The sequence below is a fragment of the Pituophis catenifer genome, unplaced genomic scaffold, assembly GCF_029215685.1.
Source record: "Pituophis catenifer annectens isolate HBS135680 unplaced genomic scaffold, rPitCat1.0.hap2 SCAF_7, whole genome shotgun sequence".
In the NCBI taxonomy this organism is placed as follows: domain Eukaryota; kingdom Metazoa; phylum Chordata; class Lepidosauria; order Squamata; family Colubridae; genus Pituophis; species Pituophis catenifer.
This window is the reverse complement of record NW_027256887.1, coordinates 59,046,756-59,063,762: the sequence shown is the minus strand read 5'-3', so window position 1 is coordinate 59,063,762 and position 17,007 is coordinate 59,046,756. Positions and strand designations below refer to the sequence as shown.

Below are 17,007 nucleotides of genomic sequence, written 5' to 3'. Positions count from 1 at the left end.
AGCAGTCAGAGAGTTGGGTCTCCCTTTTTCTTCTCAGCTGATCGGTTTTTTAAGCACACCTGGGTTTTACCTGCATGATTTGTATTTTCTTTTTTAGCTTGATTTTTCTTTTAAAAGTTAATAGATTGGTTGAATACTGATTCACTTTAACCTCTTGCTGAATTGAACGTGAATTCTTTAATATTTTTTCATGTTTCACTCTGTTATCTGAATTACTTTCGCTTTCTCCGTATCGATGGAGATTTTCTGGATAGTTAAAGTGATCCGTTTGCATTTACGTTTGTATCAGATTTTCACTGCAGGGATTTCACACTTTCTTAACTTTTAAAAAGCTCTGGTCTTAAATTTTTTAATGCTTCATGGAAATTTTCTTTTTCCCCCATCCTTCTTTATTGTGAGAAATATTATCTCAATGTTCTATATGGATGTCTAACTCCCCTGTCCTGGAAAGTCTAGCAAAATGTCTGGTTGTGAGTGCCCAGTTATAGGACTATATTAAAATACAAACAATGTACCAACTTAAAGCCCTCTGGGAAGCCTTCGAAAACAGAATGCTTTTTAATCTATAAATTCAGATTGAAAACTTTGGTAAAAAGTTTGACAAAGTAACAGAATTTTAAATCAACCTAAGGAGGATATCCAAACACAAGCAACTGTAGCCAAACTAAGCTCACAACTGGAAGGATTGGAATCTAAATTTTAAATGAAAAAGAACTGAGTTTGGAATCTGCAGGTTTTTCTGGAGAGGCTGATTGGGATATGGATTTTACAGATTTGGGATTAACAGAATCAATGAGTGATGAACGGGACTTTCTTAAGAAGATTGATGGTGATTGGGGAATCAACTTACTAAATTTAACTGGAAAATTATTTGGATTGGACATTTTTGGAAAATGGATTGACAACAGATGATTAGGTGGAATAAGACACAATTGTTGGGATATTTTCAACCAAAATCTTAAAAAGAAGTTTTATTATTAAGAATCAAACAAGGGTATTTGATTCGGGACAGATTAGAGATAATGACAATAGTGACTATACGCTTTCTACAAATTAAATACAATAACAGATTGCTAACAGAACTCTGAATTTTAACTTTGCTGTTGGTTCATCTGTTAACTATTTTGCCTCTTTATATAGTATTGTGTTTCCCAAAAAATAAGACCCTGTCTTATATTTTTTTGAACCCTGAAATAAGCGCTTGGCCTTATTGCTATGTGCTCAAAAGCCCGATTGGGCTTTCAGGGGATGTTTTATTTTGGGAGAAACAGGGTAGATAGATGACAGGTCAAACTGGCTGCAAATACAGGTTTTGGGTTTGCTTCGCAAGGGGGAGAATTAATATTGAGAATTAATAAAAATCCAATATATTTATCATTATTCAATTAGGGGGATAATATATGTGTGTGTGTTTGTCTTTTTTGATGCACCTTTTTCTTTTCTAATGTTTTGTCTATGTTTTTTTTGTAAAAAAAAATTCTTTTTTTTTTGAAGTTTGCATTTTACCTTAATTTTCCAAATAAAATAAAATGTATTCAAAAAAATGCTCTTCCCCTTCTTTCTCCAATCTTCTCTACATATGGAACTTCTCGTATAATAAAAAAATACAGTTTTTGTGGATTTTTAAGTAAAAGAAATAAAACATCTTTCCCTGCCCCAAGTACAATATTGCACAATCAACATACTGCCTGAAAAGCCTATATCCCACCAGTATCCCATGTCAAGAGTCACATCAGAATTGAAGATAACATGATGGACAGTTCTTTTGCCTACTAGGATCAATCAATGGTAAAAGAAGCAGCAATCAAAAAATACACTGCAGGCTAGAACCAGCAGAAGAGCAGCCAGCCATGAAGGCCTTGAAAAATATATTCAAATTCCACAATGTGTCTATACCATGGGTGTTAAATTGGTGGCCTGTGAGCTGGATGCGTCACGCGCAGGCCACACCCACCCCAGCTCCACAAATAAACATCGTGATACATCACGTGATGGCAACATGACACAGCGAGTTTGACACCCATTGTCTATAGCTACAAAAATCGAAATCATGCAAGCCATGGTATTCCCTATGATGCTTAATGGAAGTGAAAGTTGGACTTTAAAGAAGCAGATATAAAGAGTAATGATGCCTTTGAACTTTGGTGTTGGAGAAGACTCTTGAGAATATTGTGGACAGTCAAGAAAATAAACCAATGGATTGCTGAACAAATCAACCCGTTGTTCTCACACAAGGCACAATTGACCAAGGGTATCCTACACATGGTCCTCAATTTATGAGAGTAATTGAGCCTGGAATTATAGTCATAAATCATACAGTGTCATGGTGGTTGCCTCCCTGAATGTGAGTTCAGAGAAGAGTGAGTGAGTCAGCAGAGGAAAGCTGAATGTTTTGGGGCTTGGAGAGTGCTAGCCTGGCAGAGCAGTCTCAGCTGGGTTGATTGGTCGAATGGCAGGCTGAGGCTGAGCGAGGCGAGCCACAGCTGCAGCAAGTTGGCCAGGAAGCTCCAGACAAGGACCAGGAGCAACTGCTGCCCAGTAGCAATGAGAAGGAGGTGGAGTCCACACACCCTCCTGATCTAAGGACAGGCACAATGCCAGTCATCTAGATTACTTGTGAGCAGGCAACCTCGCCTCTCATGAAGGGCTGTACCAGTGTTGCCTACTTAATCTCGCCCTGAACACTTGTGTTGCTGGAGCAACATGCCCAGTTCCATGCCTTGTGCTTGTGCCAAGTGCCCTGACCTGTTTGAATCGCGGATTGCTTTCCTGAACTTCATGTGTGCCCATTGGACTGGGTTACCCAGTGACTCTTCTGCTGAGTTTAGAATCCGGACCTGTGTAACAGGAGTGCTTTCCGAGGACCTGTTTGAGAGTGGTGTAGAACTCTTGCTGTACATGCATGTGTGTGTAGGGAGCAGGGTGGCATAAAAAGGTCATAAATCAGGTGGTCAATGGTCAACTGGTCTGACCACCTGATTTTATGACCTTTTTTGCTGCTGTCGTTAAGTGAGTGCTGCAGTTGTTAAACAAGTCAGTTTTATCCATTGGACTTCTTTGCTGGAAATTGGGAACCACAAACTAGCAAAATTGCCAAAAATCACTGCCATATGACCATGGGACACTGCAAACAATTGTAAATGCAAAGTGACTGACAAGAGCCCAAAATGAGATCATGTGACTATGGTAAAGATTGCGGCAATGGAACTTTGAAAATGGGTTGTTAAATAGCTCTGAGGAAATCCATCATATCTTTGAATGGTTGCTAAGTGACCATCATTAAGCAAGGATTACCTGTACTTTGGACACCTAATAGGAAGAGCCAGCTCGCTGGGAAATGTGAAGGAAAGGAAAAAAGAGGAGTAGCATGATTGATGGGCTTAGTTATGGTGGTGATGAATGTATCACTGGGAGACTTGAAGAAACAAGAGATAGAAAATCTATGTGATTGCTAGGAGTTGAAAATACTTGATGACATATGATCAATCAATCAGTGAAGGTGGCAAAAATAGTAATAGATAATAAATCAAAGGCAGTATATTTTCATCTCAGTTCTCCCCAACATGAAGTCATATGTGCTCTACCTGACAACTCTGAAGAGGGAGGGAGGGTAAAATTGATGCTTTAGATAGAAATCTACATAGTTAGGGGTGGGGAAATGCCTCTTTATTTCAAATAAGATGACATTTCCAGAATCTGATGATCCTCATTCTAGTTTATTGAAGAAACTTGTCGAGGGCTCAGCCAAACATGTATATACTATTTTTTAGAGATCCTGAAAAACCCTCACTGAGGTGCTGGATGACTGCAGAAAAACAAATATTCTATCTATCATCAAAAGGAATTAAAGGACCCCAAAATCAGACCAATAAGTGTAACAGTGAAAACCAATTTGATGTAGTGGTTAAGGTATCATGTTAGAAACTGGAAGTCCATGAATTATATTCCTGTCTGGGGCATTAAGGCAACTGAGTGACCTTGGGTTAATTACTCTCTCTCAATCCTAGGATGCAGGCAATGAAAGACCATTTCGAAGAAAACTGCAGGGACTTGTCCAGGCAGTTGCCAGGAGTCAACATTGACTCAAAGGAACATGCAAACACACATACATAAAATATGCCGAGGAAGATTCTACACCAGGCATCCTCAAACTAATCCAGCCTGCATGGGATCATGAGGCTGCCCTGCCCACATTGCCCCGCCCACCCTCCGCCCCCCACCCTTCAGCTGAGCGCAGGCTTTACTTTCATGAGCCCTGCAGGCTGGAACTGGAAGCTAAAGCCAATATTTTTGGCCGGCAGAGTGATACTGGTCCCATTTTTTGCCTCCACAGCCTCCAGAAGCACTCTGCCGGCCAAAAATGTGATGCACGGAGGCCTCCCAGGGCCTCCACGCAGCCAGCAGAGTGCTGGAGGACTGGATTTTTTTTTTTAATCAAGTTTTATTGGTTCTCCCCCCCCCCCCCCCCCCCACATTCACCCACATTTTTTTTGAACAGAGTATTGGCCATATTTTATCTGTGCTGGAGGATTGGATTGAAGGGCTGCCTGCTCGCCCACCCGCCGACTGGACTAGCCAGGAAGTGCCATGTCCCCTGGCCACGGGCTGGATGCAGGGCCCGAGGCAGAGGGGAGGGCAAGCGGGCAGTCGTCAGGGGAGAGTGCTGTGCTGTTTAGTAGCTCCAGCAGCTATAACACAAACATTCATACTGCCTTGAGTCTTCAAGTTTCAAGTAACAAGAGATGTATTACTTTTGGGGGGACAGCAGGATTGCCCTGCCTCTCCGCTGGCCAACTGGTCTTTGGTGCGCAGCTCATCGGCCTCCAGACGTCAGATTCCCACCACCCAGCACCAGTTCAGGGGTTCCTTCCCCCCCCAGGGGACAGAGAGGGACAGAGACAGAGAGGAAGGAAGGAAGGAGAGCGAGAGAGAGAGACAAGAGACAAACAGACAGACAGAGAGAGAGAAAGAGAGGGAGGGAGGGAGGGAGGAAGGAAGGAAGGAAGGAAGGAAGGAAGGAAGGAAGGAAGGAAGGAGAGAGAGACAAGAGACATAGAGAGAGAGAAACTTGTTGACTGTAAGCTCCTTGGGGCTGAGAAGAATTGTTGCAAAACTGGGTTTCCTAAAGTGGACCACCAGACTCCTAAACAACTTAAAAAATGATATAGTAAAAAGAAAAGTCAACCAAAAGAGCAACATGTAAACAAAAGTAAATAAAATACCCCCAGGAGCAAAACAAATTAAAGTATAATTTGTGTGTATTGTTTAATGGACTGCGAAATTGGCCATGCTGACCCAGTCACATGACCACCTAACCATGCCCACCCAGTTGGTCTGCCCCCCAACAGTCTGAGAGAGCGTGAATTGGCCCCCCATTTAAAAAGTTTGAGGACCTTGTTCTACACTTTCTAAATGAAGGAAACATTTGTAAAATTAATTGATGTTTCAAAACTAGGATCTTGAAACATTACAACAAACTGAATGCAAGTTAGTAATGTGATATGAACGCAAAAGGGAGGTATGTCAAGAAAAGTTTAATTTACAAATTACAGAAAATAGTAATTTTATTTTATTTTGTATAGGTGAAACCCAAATATTTTTCAGTTCTGAATGCTATCCTTCGAGAAGAGTTCCAACAAACCAGAAGTAAGTTGTATAAAAAAATACACCCACACACCAATTTATGTTTTGAGAAGACTGAGCAGAGATAATATCAAAAGGATACCGAGACTTAGTCTATATTCCAAAGTATTTAACAGATTTAAATTATAGAAAGATAAACTGCTACTAAATGTTTACAAAAGTGATTGTGAGAGGATTTTAAGGTAGAAGTTGTAAAATGTCTATTAAGGATTAAGAAGAGATAGTAGCTCTAATCTGCTGGACATACTCAGTTAGAAGTTATAAAATCATTTATCAGGAATACTTTATTTGGATCCCTGCTTTAAGCAGGGTATCAGCATCTATGGCCAGAGGGGGGACTTGTATAGTGGAACAATCACCCACTGACCCAAATGGCCATGTTCAACTATGTTTCTATTATCCTAATAATAGCTACTGTTACACACTTTTGTAAACTCACTATAAAGAAAAATCCCAAATTTTAGAACACTCTCGTATGTAAGCTGCTCATTCTTATCCACCCACCTCCAAGCTTTTTAAATTTCTTACCTTGACTAAAGTTTTGTGACTTGTATTTATCTTTTCCATCTAATCTCTTTCAGGCTGAAAACAGGTTTCACTGGTTATAAAGAGCCAAATATATGTCCACACTAAATATATATTAATAGTTGGTTAAAGATTGTGTTATTGTTACCTAATCACTCTTGAATAAAACTTTTGGCCAACGATTATACAACTGATTAATCAACCTTTTAAATTCAGTATTTGTAATTTCTAATCCTCAAAAGGGTTAAGATTACATGTGTATGTGTACATGTGTATACATTTGTCCCAATCAAGCTACAAACAATTGAAACAAGGCAGTAAGAAAGATTAATAATTAATACACTGAAATGTATTTGGATTGACTTTCCTGAAATAGTCAAGACAATGAAGCAAATAGAAGCTATGAAAGTTTCATAAATTGATCATAATTTGTAATAATGTTACATCAAAATGACATTTTCAATTTAAGCCACTTTAAATGTGTTCACTCTGAACACATATTCACATTGCTAGTATGCTGGTACTAGACTATCTTCATTATAAATCAAAGAACTAATCAAAATAATTATTTGGGGTACTGAATTCCTTGCACTTAATATTTTTTATATCCTAACATGCCAGTCCTTATCATACACATCATGAACATGAATAATAACAACCTGCTCTTCTTGCATAGACTGACTCTTCCCATGCACTGAAGGGAAATAAAAGGGTAATTAATTAATTATTCCTGCAATTCTTGTGATTCTAAATAATATTGCACATTAAAATAGTTGAGAAAAATTAAAGTTGCTTCAAAGTTACATGCATTTTTTAACAGATTCTGCAAGTTCCCAGTTGTTCTTGTATCAGTATTGCTCTCTACCTATTAACAACCACTTTCAACCTTGTGCTATAATCTTTAGAATTCGTTTTTTAAAAAGCTGAAGCCCTGTTCAGGCATTATTGAAATAAATGATTCTGTTAATGTTGCTCTAGTGACACTGGCTTCCCTGCAGGAATTTAGGTTCAATACAAATGTCTGCAGAGGAGATATTATTTTAGCGCCCATTTAAGATTCTGGCTAACAAGGAAATCAACACTTAATACTGTTATGCACATAGGCTTCCTTTCTACAAAAAGCCAAACAGTGTAAGTGACATTGAAGACAGGGATTATCAAGCATGCTCACATGTTAAATTCTCCATTTCAGCAACATTTAAACAGAAATATTCAGCTTTTTTCTACCATTTCTAGAAGAGGAGGTATAAAAGAACAGGTATTCTTTTGCCCATTTTCTTAAAAAAAAAAAAAAGCCTGTTCCTGTTCCTGTTCCTGTCCTAACCTTATCAGGCCACATGGTTTCTGGAGAATGAAGCTTTTTGGTTTTTAATCTTCCAAATGAGCAGCTCTGTAAGTCCATAAAAAGCCATTCAAACATAAATACTTTAGGCCTTGCTACATTTGGGCAATAGTATATACTAAAAATAGAACAGTATGACCAAAGACAGAAGTTTCTAACTTTGTTGTTATTTTAATAGCAGTTTTCCACCCAAAATTCTAAATTTAATTCTTTAGGTCTATTTTTAATGCAACTTATTATGTTCCACACTGATATAATACTACCCTCTGATTGATTACTACAATAAATAGAAATTTTTAAAATAAAAATTTATCCGATTCTGAGACTACCATAAATTCTCCATTACTCTGGCTGATTAGGAGTTAGGTAGAATGTCGTTTTGTGTTTCAAAGCAACTGTGCATAGTTCACCATACAGCAGATCAGTTTAAAAAAATCTTTAAACTTCTTATCTATACCAAAAACAAGCTGTTATGAATTAAACAATTAAATGGATAAGTTTAAACTATTATTAAAGTTTAAAAGGATAAACACCAATAATCTTAATTTCCAGCAATATAGTAGCTTCCATAAAATTAATAAGGAGACAGAGAACATAGAGACTTCTAAGGTAAAAAAAAGAATGGATTCTAACAATCTGTCCTTGATCAGAGATCCTATGAAATGATAGAAAAGATGTCTGGAATGCTTGTGGTGAAAAACAATGTCTCCAACTTCCCCATATTAGATGGCTTCAGCCTAATCTCCAACCTCCCATTTTTATGGAGCATCGTGGAGATTATTATGGGAATCCAAGGCAAAGAATCATGGGTAAAATTAATTAGCTGGTCATTTTCAGATAGGACTTAAATCCAGGTATGGGCCAGAAACAGCAATAGGTTACCCTTACGTGTTGGACAGCAAGAGTGTAGCTGTCCTTATTCTCTTAGATCTTAGCTGGTTTTGACACTGATCATGCTAGCATCTCAGATCACCTATGGCTGTTTGGAGGCACTGAATTACAGAGGTTCATCTCATTTCCTATGTTGATGTTGACAGCATTAGAGCAAAGTGACTGTCCAGCAGTCATAGTTGGAGAGGCCCAGGGCTACAATTATGGTGTTTCTCTTCAATTCATGATTACACTTGGATCTATAGATGAAGACGTAAACCTGAATGCCTTTACCAAGACCAGCTGTGATATATTTTTGGAGTACGAAACTCTGACAACAGTCATCTTTGTCTTCATTATCTCCAGACAGAATTCATGCAATGAGCTTTACAAGGGGTTGCCCTTGAAGACTAATTGGTGTCCGACCACATTCATTGGGACATTTGATCTTGTTCAAATGTTGTGTAGCTTTCAGGCACCAAAAATTTTTTGCTCGCATTTTAAAAAGAATACCACTTTCTTACATATTTTACATTGTGAATAGCTGTATAAATACAGATTTATTTGTATTTGATGGGTAAGTCACATTTCACTCAGTGTCACATTTTGCCGCAATAGCAAGATTATTTGACTTAATGTCTTAAAAAATATAAAGGCCCACCACAAACCAGGGTTATGTGTTACTACAATTAAATGATATCAAACTAATCAACAAGATATTCCCTGGACTTCTCCCCCCAAAAACCCTCCCTTGCAATATAAAAAAATGTTTATTTGTATTTAGTGGCCATCTACACTGTTAGATTTTCCAGAAAACAATGCCTTATGTTTATTTTATAGTTTTAAGCACCATGGGATGCAATTAGCAAGTTCCATTTGCTGATGGCTGGATCATCTTTGCACTTTCCCAGCAATGTAACATTACCAGATTAAAAAGAAAAGAGAATAAATAGGAGCATCACGGGCATCAAGATATTACTCTAAGGCCTACAGACACTGATTTGGAAATTCTAGCACTAATTAATGATTTCATATACACTATTTCAGAAAATGTATTAAAACCAGGATCTGAAAAAAGCATATACTTGAATTCTGACAAAACTTAATTGATCATATATCATAAAATCTGAATAAGAATATTTGTCTTAAATAGGTATCATACCTAGCTTGCATCCAACCTTTTGGCCAAAGAGGTTTCACCTCTGTCTCCATAAATGTCTTGAGGTAATCTTCTGCAGATTGACTTTTATTTGGCTCTAGCTCATAACAATCCAGCTTTATCTTGACAAGGTTACACAGCAAAGCCCTGTTGAAATAAACCTGGCTCAAGCATCACTTGTCAAAGTTACTCATTTACCTTTCACTTTTTCTCTAAAAATAAGATTATTCAACAATAACATTTAGTTAACCATAGTATTCTGTATGATATAATGCAACTGGTTTTTCAGTTTCTTGTATTCTGGTTTATCTTTTCTATAACTTAAAACAGGCATTTCCATTTCTTGGCATTTCTTACTCAAGAACACTGCAATTACTACAGGTAGATACTAATTTTCCACAACTGAGAATTTGTTAAGTGAAACTGTATGAATTACTTAAATACAGAATTGGGTTTAAGAAATGAAGATAAGCAAATCTGCACTGGAGAAAAATTCCTTGTGTGTCTAATCACACTTGGCCAAATAAAACATTCCATTCTATTCCCATTCCCATTCCCATTCCATTGTTGAAGAGAGAAGATGAAAATGAGTTTCTTCCTTCTCCATACCCATAAAGCTGGTGGAAAATGTAAAGCAAATACCACTGCACATTTCAGATTTCTAGCCTATAAAGCAAAATTATTTCAATTTCTTTGACATTCCTTTTAACTTCTCTTCTGATAATCCCTCACATAGGAGCTAAGACAAATCAAATACTGAGGACAGAATTTTACTGAGACACTAATTTTACAAATAAAAGCAAAGATTCTGGGACAAGAATGCCAATATAGCCAAGTGTCTAAAGCCTTATGCAGTGAAAGGTATGGGAAACTACAGAGTGAATATTAGATAGCGCTTAGGAACAAGTAAATTAGCAAGAAAGATGAGCTTCACATTAACCGAGATTAAAAGCCTTATTTCTGTTTTACCTCCATGCAGTTCATTTCCACTCCAGAACTGCATGCATTAGTTATTATAGATTTACATTTGTGACTATGCTCCATCCCAGGAAAAAAGGTCCAAGAAATATTTTTTCCTGATAGATCTGAAATAAGTTTTATTAAACTGTGCTATGGTAACTTAGAATATCTCTAGTGGAGTATCAAACAATATAGTATCACACCTCACTGTCTCATCCCAGTGGAATTTTTTTCTTGGACCTGCAATCCTCTTTCCTGGTTTCTCGTCATCCTCCTCTTCTGAACCATTCTTGTCTCGCTCATCTTCTGCTTGCATTCTGGAGCAAAAGAGTAAGCACAGTATTGTAAAGAGTAGAAACAGAGGTAAGCTTGTTTCCCCATCGTTACATTGCCAGAGAGACTCAGATATCTACTGGTTGCTTATTTGCAATTGTCTGGCAGGAAAGATCAGGACTCTATGTGAAGGTCTAATTAAACTGATGTATTGCTAATCATGGCTACGAATAGAATCTATTCAACAAAGGGTTAACACCTGTTTAGTGTTAGATAAGGGCCAATTCAAGGACAGTTGGATTTAGTTCACTTGTGGCCACATAGGGAGTATAGACCGATCCATCCTCAGGTTCTGCCACTCCTTTTCCTATAGCAGTTGATGTTTTGGTATTCCAGATAGAAGTTGGTATTTGCAGTCCATCACCTTAAAAGTCACTGAATATCTACACATATCTTGGACACTGAAATGAGCCAATTTCCATTTAGTTCATTGCAAGAATTGTAAAAAAAGCTACCAATATGAAAGAGACAAGAAGAGTCAGTTGTATGACGGCATATAAAATAATTTAAGAATTCAGCTGTAGCAAAGCAATTTGGTCCTGTCCCACATTTACAAAACTAATAAGTGGTGCAAGATTTGTCAGAAGTTAATCTGTTTTAACTTAATTAAATAATTAAGTTTCATACAATTACAACTTATCAGCTAGTATGTATGTCAATACAAGTCAGGAGGTACCACCTTTTCCAACTAACAAAATAGCTGTTAATCAAATTTCTTAAGTCTCTTAGTCAAAAAATACGCTATCAGCTCATTTTGATATGTTGCAACCACAGATTAATAAGAGTTTACTCCTATAATGACAAGAACATAAATGAAACTTGAAAATTTAAAAACAGGGCAATTTTAATGAGATGGTCCCTGAAGAATTTCAAATGGATTATTTGCTAGCACTAATGAATCCAGCAATTAGCTGTAGGACTAAATAAAATGATGATCACTAATAGCAGCTCTTTTCTTACATGCCAGACCCCACTTAAATTGCAACATCACTGTTTGCTGAACTTCAGGCTACAGCTTTTCTAACAGAAATGAACTGTCATCCCCACTTGTGCTAAAGATTTTTAATTACAACTCCAGTACTAGCTAGGCATGCAGGGCATGTTGGGGGGAAAAACAAAATGAAACAGATAAAATCTAGAAATAGATATCTAGGTAAATATAACCTGTCACAAGCAATAGCAATAGCTTCTGGAGCTGCTTTTGCTAAGATAGTAGACAAAAAATAGCCAAGTGAATACATGGACAGATATCAATATCTTTTTAGGGCAAGAGACATATCCATCCCATAAATGCTCCATTATATTCCCAGAATTAATGTACTATAAAAAGGGAAATATATATATATATATATATATATATATATATATATATATATATATATATATATATATATATATATATATATATAATATAAGCAGAAAAATAGCATTGCAAACATAATCTCCTCACATCTGGAACATCATATTTTATAATAAAATAGGACAACTGCCCATTCATCTCCCCTCTCCCCCCTTTGGCCAAAGAGCTCTGTTTGGTTTGCCTACATACTTGGCATTCTTGGCTTGACTATGTGCCTGGCAATCTTCCTGGTATTTGAATAGTTGTTCAGGCATGACACAGCTGATAGCCAACTTCAATTTTTGCAATGGTTCCTTCAAGCGATCATCCTGAGAAGATACTACCATTAAAACAGTGATGCAAGCAATGTAATACATTCACACACTGCATCTCTGAAGCTTTCTCCCTGAACAGTCTACAATGTTTTTCATTTTCTGAATTAACTTGGCTCTAAAACAATTGTATTTTTTAAAGTCTCATATTGTGAAGAATAAAGCAATAATGTATATTTTTAACAATAAAAACATTATTAGTTGTTAAGAAGAGAAAAGAAAATAAAGTTTGCAGTAGACAAACCGTCTTAGGAGAAGCATAACAAATTAAATTAAACTTAGGTGATGTAAGGGGCTGTGCCTATATTGCTGTTTTCAAATCATGTTTATTCATTTATTTGAAATACGTATAGTTTAGTCATTTACAAAGGGTTACAAGCTATAAAATAGAATAAAAAAGTAAAATAATTTAAAACATCATAGTAATGTAATTGTATGGCAGCAAGACAATTAAAAGACAAATAGACATGGTCAGGCTGCTAGGGCTAGAATTCAAGAATAAAGGTTCAGACCATGACAATGATACAAATAATGAGCAACTTGATATAGCCAGTATATCCTATTCAATATAAAAGAGTTTTTTTTTTCATTATTTATCTTCCATAGCCAAGATGGGATTAACTGTATTGCAAAAAAACAAAAAAACAAAACAGAGAGAGAGAGAATGTACACAGAAATCTGAAAATTTAAAAATGCAAGTGGCACCTAGAATTCATCTGATATATTTTGCTTTCCAGACACTGTCTTGGTTTCCTCCAACCTTCTTAGGATTTGGAGTATGAAATACAAAGACATTGCCTCCTGGTAAATATTTTATCCATTCATCAAACAGATATCTTCTAATTAAGAAGTGGTGCCACTCGACTCCCAATTTGTTATAGTGAGAGAGAAAGGCTCTAGTAAGAAAAAGATGAAGTTTTTTTAGGCATGCAGGGAAGCGGGAAATAAACCAATGGCCAGACTCTTCTCAACCAATATAATGGAAGTGATCTTGATGTGCTATACAAAAATTGTGTTCTTTCTCTTTTTCTTTCTTTCTTTCTCTCTCTCCCTTCCTTCCTTATCCATCCATCCATCCATCCATCCATCCATCCATCCATCCATCCATCTTCCATCCAGCCATTAAAATTCATCCTGCAATGTTCTTACCTTTTCTGGATCTTTTTAAGGTAAAAAAAGACAAAGTACTTTCCCCCCATCACTTGAAATAGACAAATAAGGTAATTTTGAAATTTATGGACCAAATTTTCCAGACCATCATGTAAGTTAAAGGAAATAAAAAAGACTTATTTTCTTGACAGTGCTTTAAAAAAAGTGTTTCTCAATTAAAACGTACATTCTTAGATCTAGCATAAAAACAAGTCAGCAAGTCCAAAAAGAATCATGGACTTGTCTAATTATGATAGTATTGCATTATGATTGGATTTTAATTTATTCACAATTGAGTCATCTTTTTTAAAAGTCAACATTTTTAAAAGTACCACAACAATTCTCAAATACGTTTTAGATTAATAGTTACAAATCAGCAACAGATGAAAAAAGCTACTTCGGGAAAGTCTATCCAAAGGATTGCAATTTCTAATCAGTGGGGATCAGAGTCCCTCAGGAGTTGGGCGGCATAAAAATGCAACTAATAAATAAATAAATAAGTTGTATGAGAGAGCCTGGAACTAGAAATGTAACTCACAAATTAATACAAAAATAAAAATAATTCAAAATAAAACAATCATCATCAAAGAAATTATGTGATCTAGTTTACAGCACATTAAGAAGTTAGTCTATTTAAAAAACAGTGGGATACAAATCTTTTATAATCACACACACAGAGATACAGACACAAACACCCTTGACATGCAGGTAATGCTTCATTCTACAGGGAACCAATTCTGACCCATCTACGATGCGTCTCGATTAAAATGTATCTTAATTGGGTAGGTTTACCTGGACATTGAGATGCAATTTCTTCAAACGTTTTATCAATGTGTCCCTATTGCATGGCACAAAAGCTTCAAGATGAGAATACACTCCATTGCGGAAAGTAGGATTCAATTCCTGTAGCTGCATCTCAATACTGTTGAACAGAAAACAAATTCACAACTAATAAGGAACACATGGACAAGACTCTTGTCTTATTGCCTATTCTCAAGCAAGTTTACATTTTTTCTATGGAAAAAAAAAATCTGAGGATTGGTTGTTTTAAGGAACACCGCTTTATTTGCTGCTCTTATGTGATTAATGTCCATACCATAAACTTGTCTAAACAAGTATATTATATAATTATGAATAAAAAATACAAAACCTAAATACAAGAAGTATGTTGTTATTGTTAGTCACGAAGTTGTGTCCAACCCATCGCGACCCCAAGGACGTTCCTCCAGGCCTTCCTGTCCTCTACCATCCCCTGGAGTCCATTTAATCTCACACCAACTGCTTCAGTGACTCCATCCAGCCACCTCATTCTCTGTCATCCCTTCTTCTTTTGCCCTCAATCGTTCCCAGCATTAGCTCTTCACCAGTGAGTCTGTCCTTCTCATTAGGTGGCCAAAGTATTTGAGTTTCATCTTCAGGATCTGGCCTTCTATTTATTTATTATTATTATTTATTAATTCAATTTGTATGCCGCCCCTCTCCGAAGACTCAGGGCGGCTCACAATGCATTTAAAATCATTATAAAAAACATTTAAAAATTAAAAACATTAAAACTCATTCACACCATTCATGGCCTGATCTCTCCGGATCACAAGAGTGAGATCAGCGGCCCCAGACCTGCTGGAAAAGCCAGGTCTTCACCGCTTTTCGGAAGGCCAATAGGGTGGGGATGGTCCGGACCTTAGGAGGTAACTGGTTCCAGAGAGCTGGGGCAGCCACAGAGAAGGCCCTCCCCCGCGGGCCCGCCAGCCGGCATTGTTTAGCTGATGGGACCCGGAGGAGACCAACTCTGTGGGATCTTACCGGTCGTTGAGAGTTATGCGGTAGAAGGCGGTCTCGAAGATACCCTGTCCCTGAGTCATGTAGGGCTTTAAAGGTAATAACCAACACCTTGAATTGTGACCGGAGACCAATAGGAAGCCAGTGCAGCTCGCGGAGAATTGGTGTAATGTGGGTGTACCTAGGTGCACCCACGACAGCTCGCGCGGCTGCATTCTGGACCAACTGTAGTCTCTGAACACTTTTCAAGGGCAGCCCCATGTGGAGCGCGTTGCAATAATCTAACTGTGAGGTGACAAGGGCATGAGTGACCGTGAGGAGAGCCTCCCGATCCAAGTAGGGTCACAATTGGTGCACCAGGCGAACCTGTGCAAAGGTCCCTCTAGCCAGAGCTGTCAGATGTTGCTCTAATCTTAGCTGTGAGTCTAGGAGGACACCCAAATTGCGAACCCGTTCTGAGGGGGACAATTTCTCCCCCCCCAGAACCAAGGATGGACAATCAACATAGTCTTTAGGAGGCAATACCCACAGCCACTCGGTCTTGTCTGGGTTAAGTCTGAGCCTGTTGACTCCCATCCAGACCCTCACGGCTTCCAGGCACCAGCACATCACATCCACCGCATCACTGAATTGACGCAGGGTAGAGATATACAGCTGGGTATCATCAGCGTATTGCTGATACCTCACCCCGTATCGTCAGATGATCTCACCCAGCGGCTTCATGTAATGTTAAATAGGAGGGGAGAGAGGACTGAGCCCTGAGGCACCCCGCAAACGAGGGGCCCATGGGTCGACCTCTGTCCTCCTACCAACACCGACTGTGATCGACCAGAGAGATAGGAGAACCACCGTAACACTGTGTCTCCCACTCCCAGCTCCCTTAGTCATCCCAGGATACCATGGTCAATGGTATCGAAAGCCGCTGAGAGGTCAAGTAGCACCAAGATGGAGGCATGACCCCCATCTCGGGCTCACCAGAGATCATCCATCAGCGTGACCAAAGCAATTTCCGTGCTGTAGCCAGGCCTGAAGCCAGACTGAAAAGGGTCTAGATAATCTGTTTCCTCCAATGACTGCAGGAGCTGAAGTGCCACCACTTTCTCTACAACCTTTCCCACAAAGGGTAGGTTGGAGACTGGACGAAAGTTCTTTAATTCTGCTGGATCCAGGGAAGGCCTCTTGAGGAGGGGCCGTATCACCACTAAATAAGTCCTAATAAAGGCTCTTAAGAGTGTTCGGTCAGATTCAGAGTTACTGGTCCTCCAGCGTCGCTCTAGACGTCTCTTCTGGAGCTTCATCTCCTGGAGCTCCTCAGTAAACCAGGGAGCTTTCCTGGATCCACCGCCATGGAGAGGTCGCAAAGGTGCAATCCGGTCCAGTGCTCCAGATGGCGCCATATTCCAGGCAGCCATCAGGGACTCAGCCGGACTGTGGACAAGGGAGTCAGGTATCTCCCCAAGCTCCTTCTGGAACCCTTCAGTATCCATTAGGCGCCTGGGGCGGAACCACTTAATCGGTTCCGCCTCCCTGCAATGGAGGAGTAGCGTCCTGAAGTCTAACCTCAGCAGGAAATGAT

General features: G+C 38.5%; 1 protein-coding gene across 1 annotated transcript in view; it reads right to left on the bottom strand.

Moving 5' to 3' along the window:
- The window catches only part of UBN2 (ubinuclein 2), a 66,656-nt gene that overhangs the window by 29,928 nt on the left and 19,721 nt on the right, over window positions 1–17,007 (bottom strand). Inside the window, exons 8-11 of the mRNA XM_070946937.1 lie at window positions 14,445–14,574; window positions 12,382–12,500; window positions 10,703–10,816; window positions 9,543–9,686 (exon numbers count right to left, since the gene is read on the bottom strand). Coding sequence (XP_070803038.1) covers window positions 9,543–9,686; window positions 10,703–10,816; window positions 12,382–12,500; window positions 14,445–14,574 — 507 coding nt within the window. The remainder of the gene's footprint in view (window positions 1–9,542; window positions 9,687–10,702; window positions 10,817–12,381; window positions 12,501–14,444; window positions 14,575–17,007) is intronic.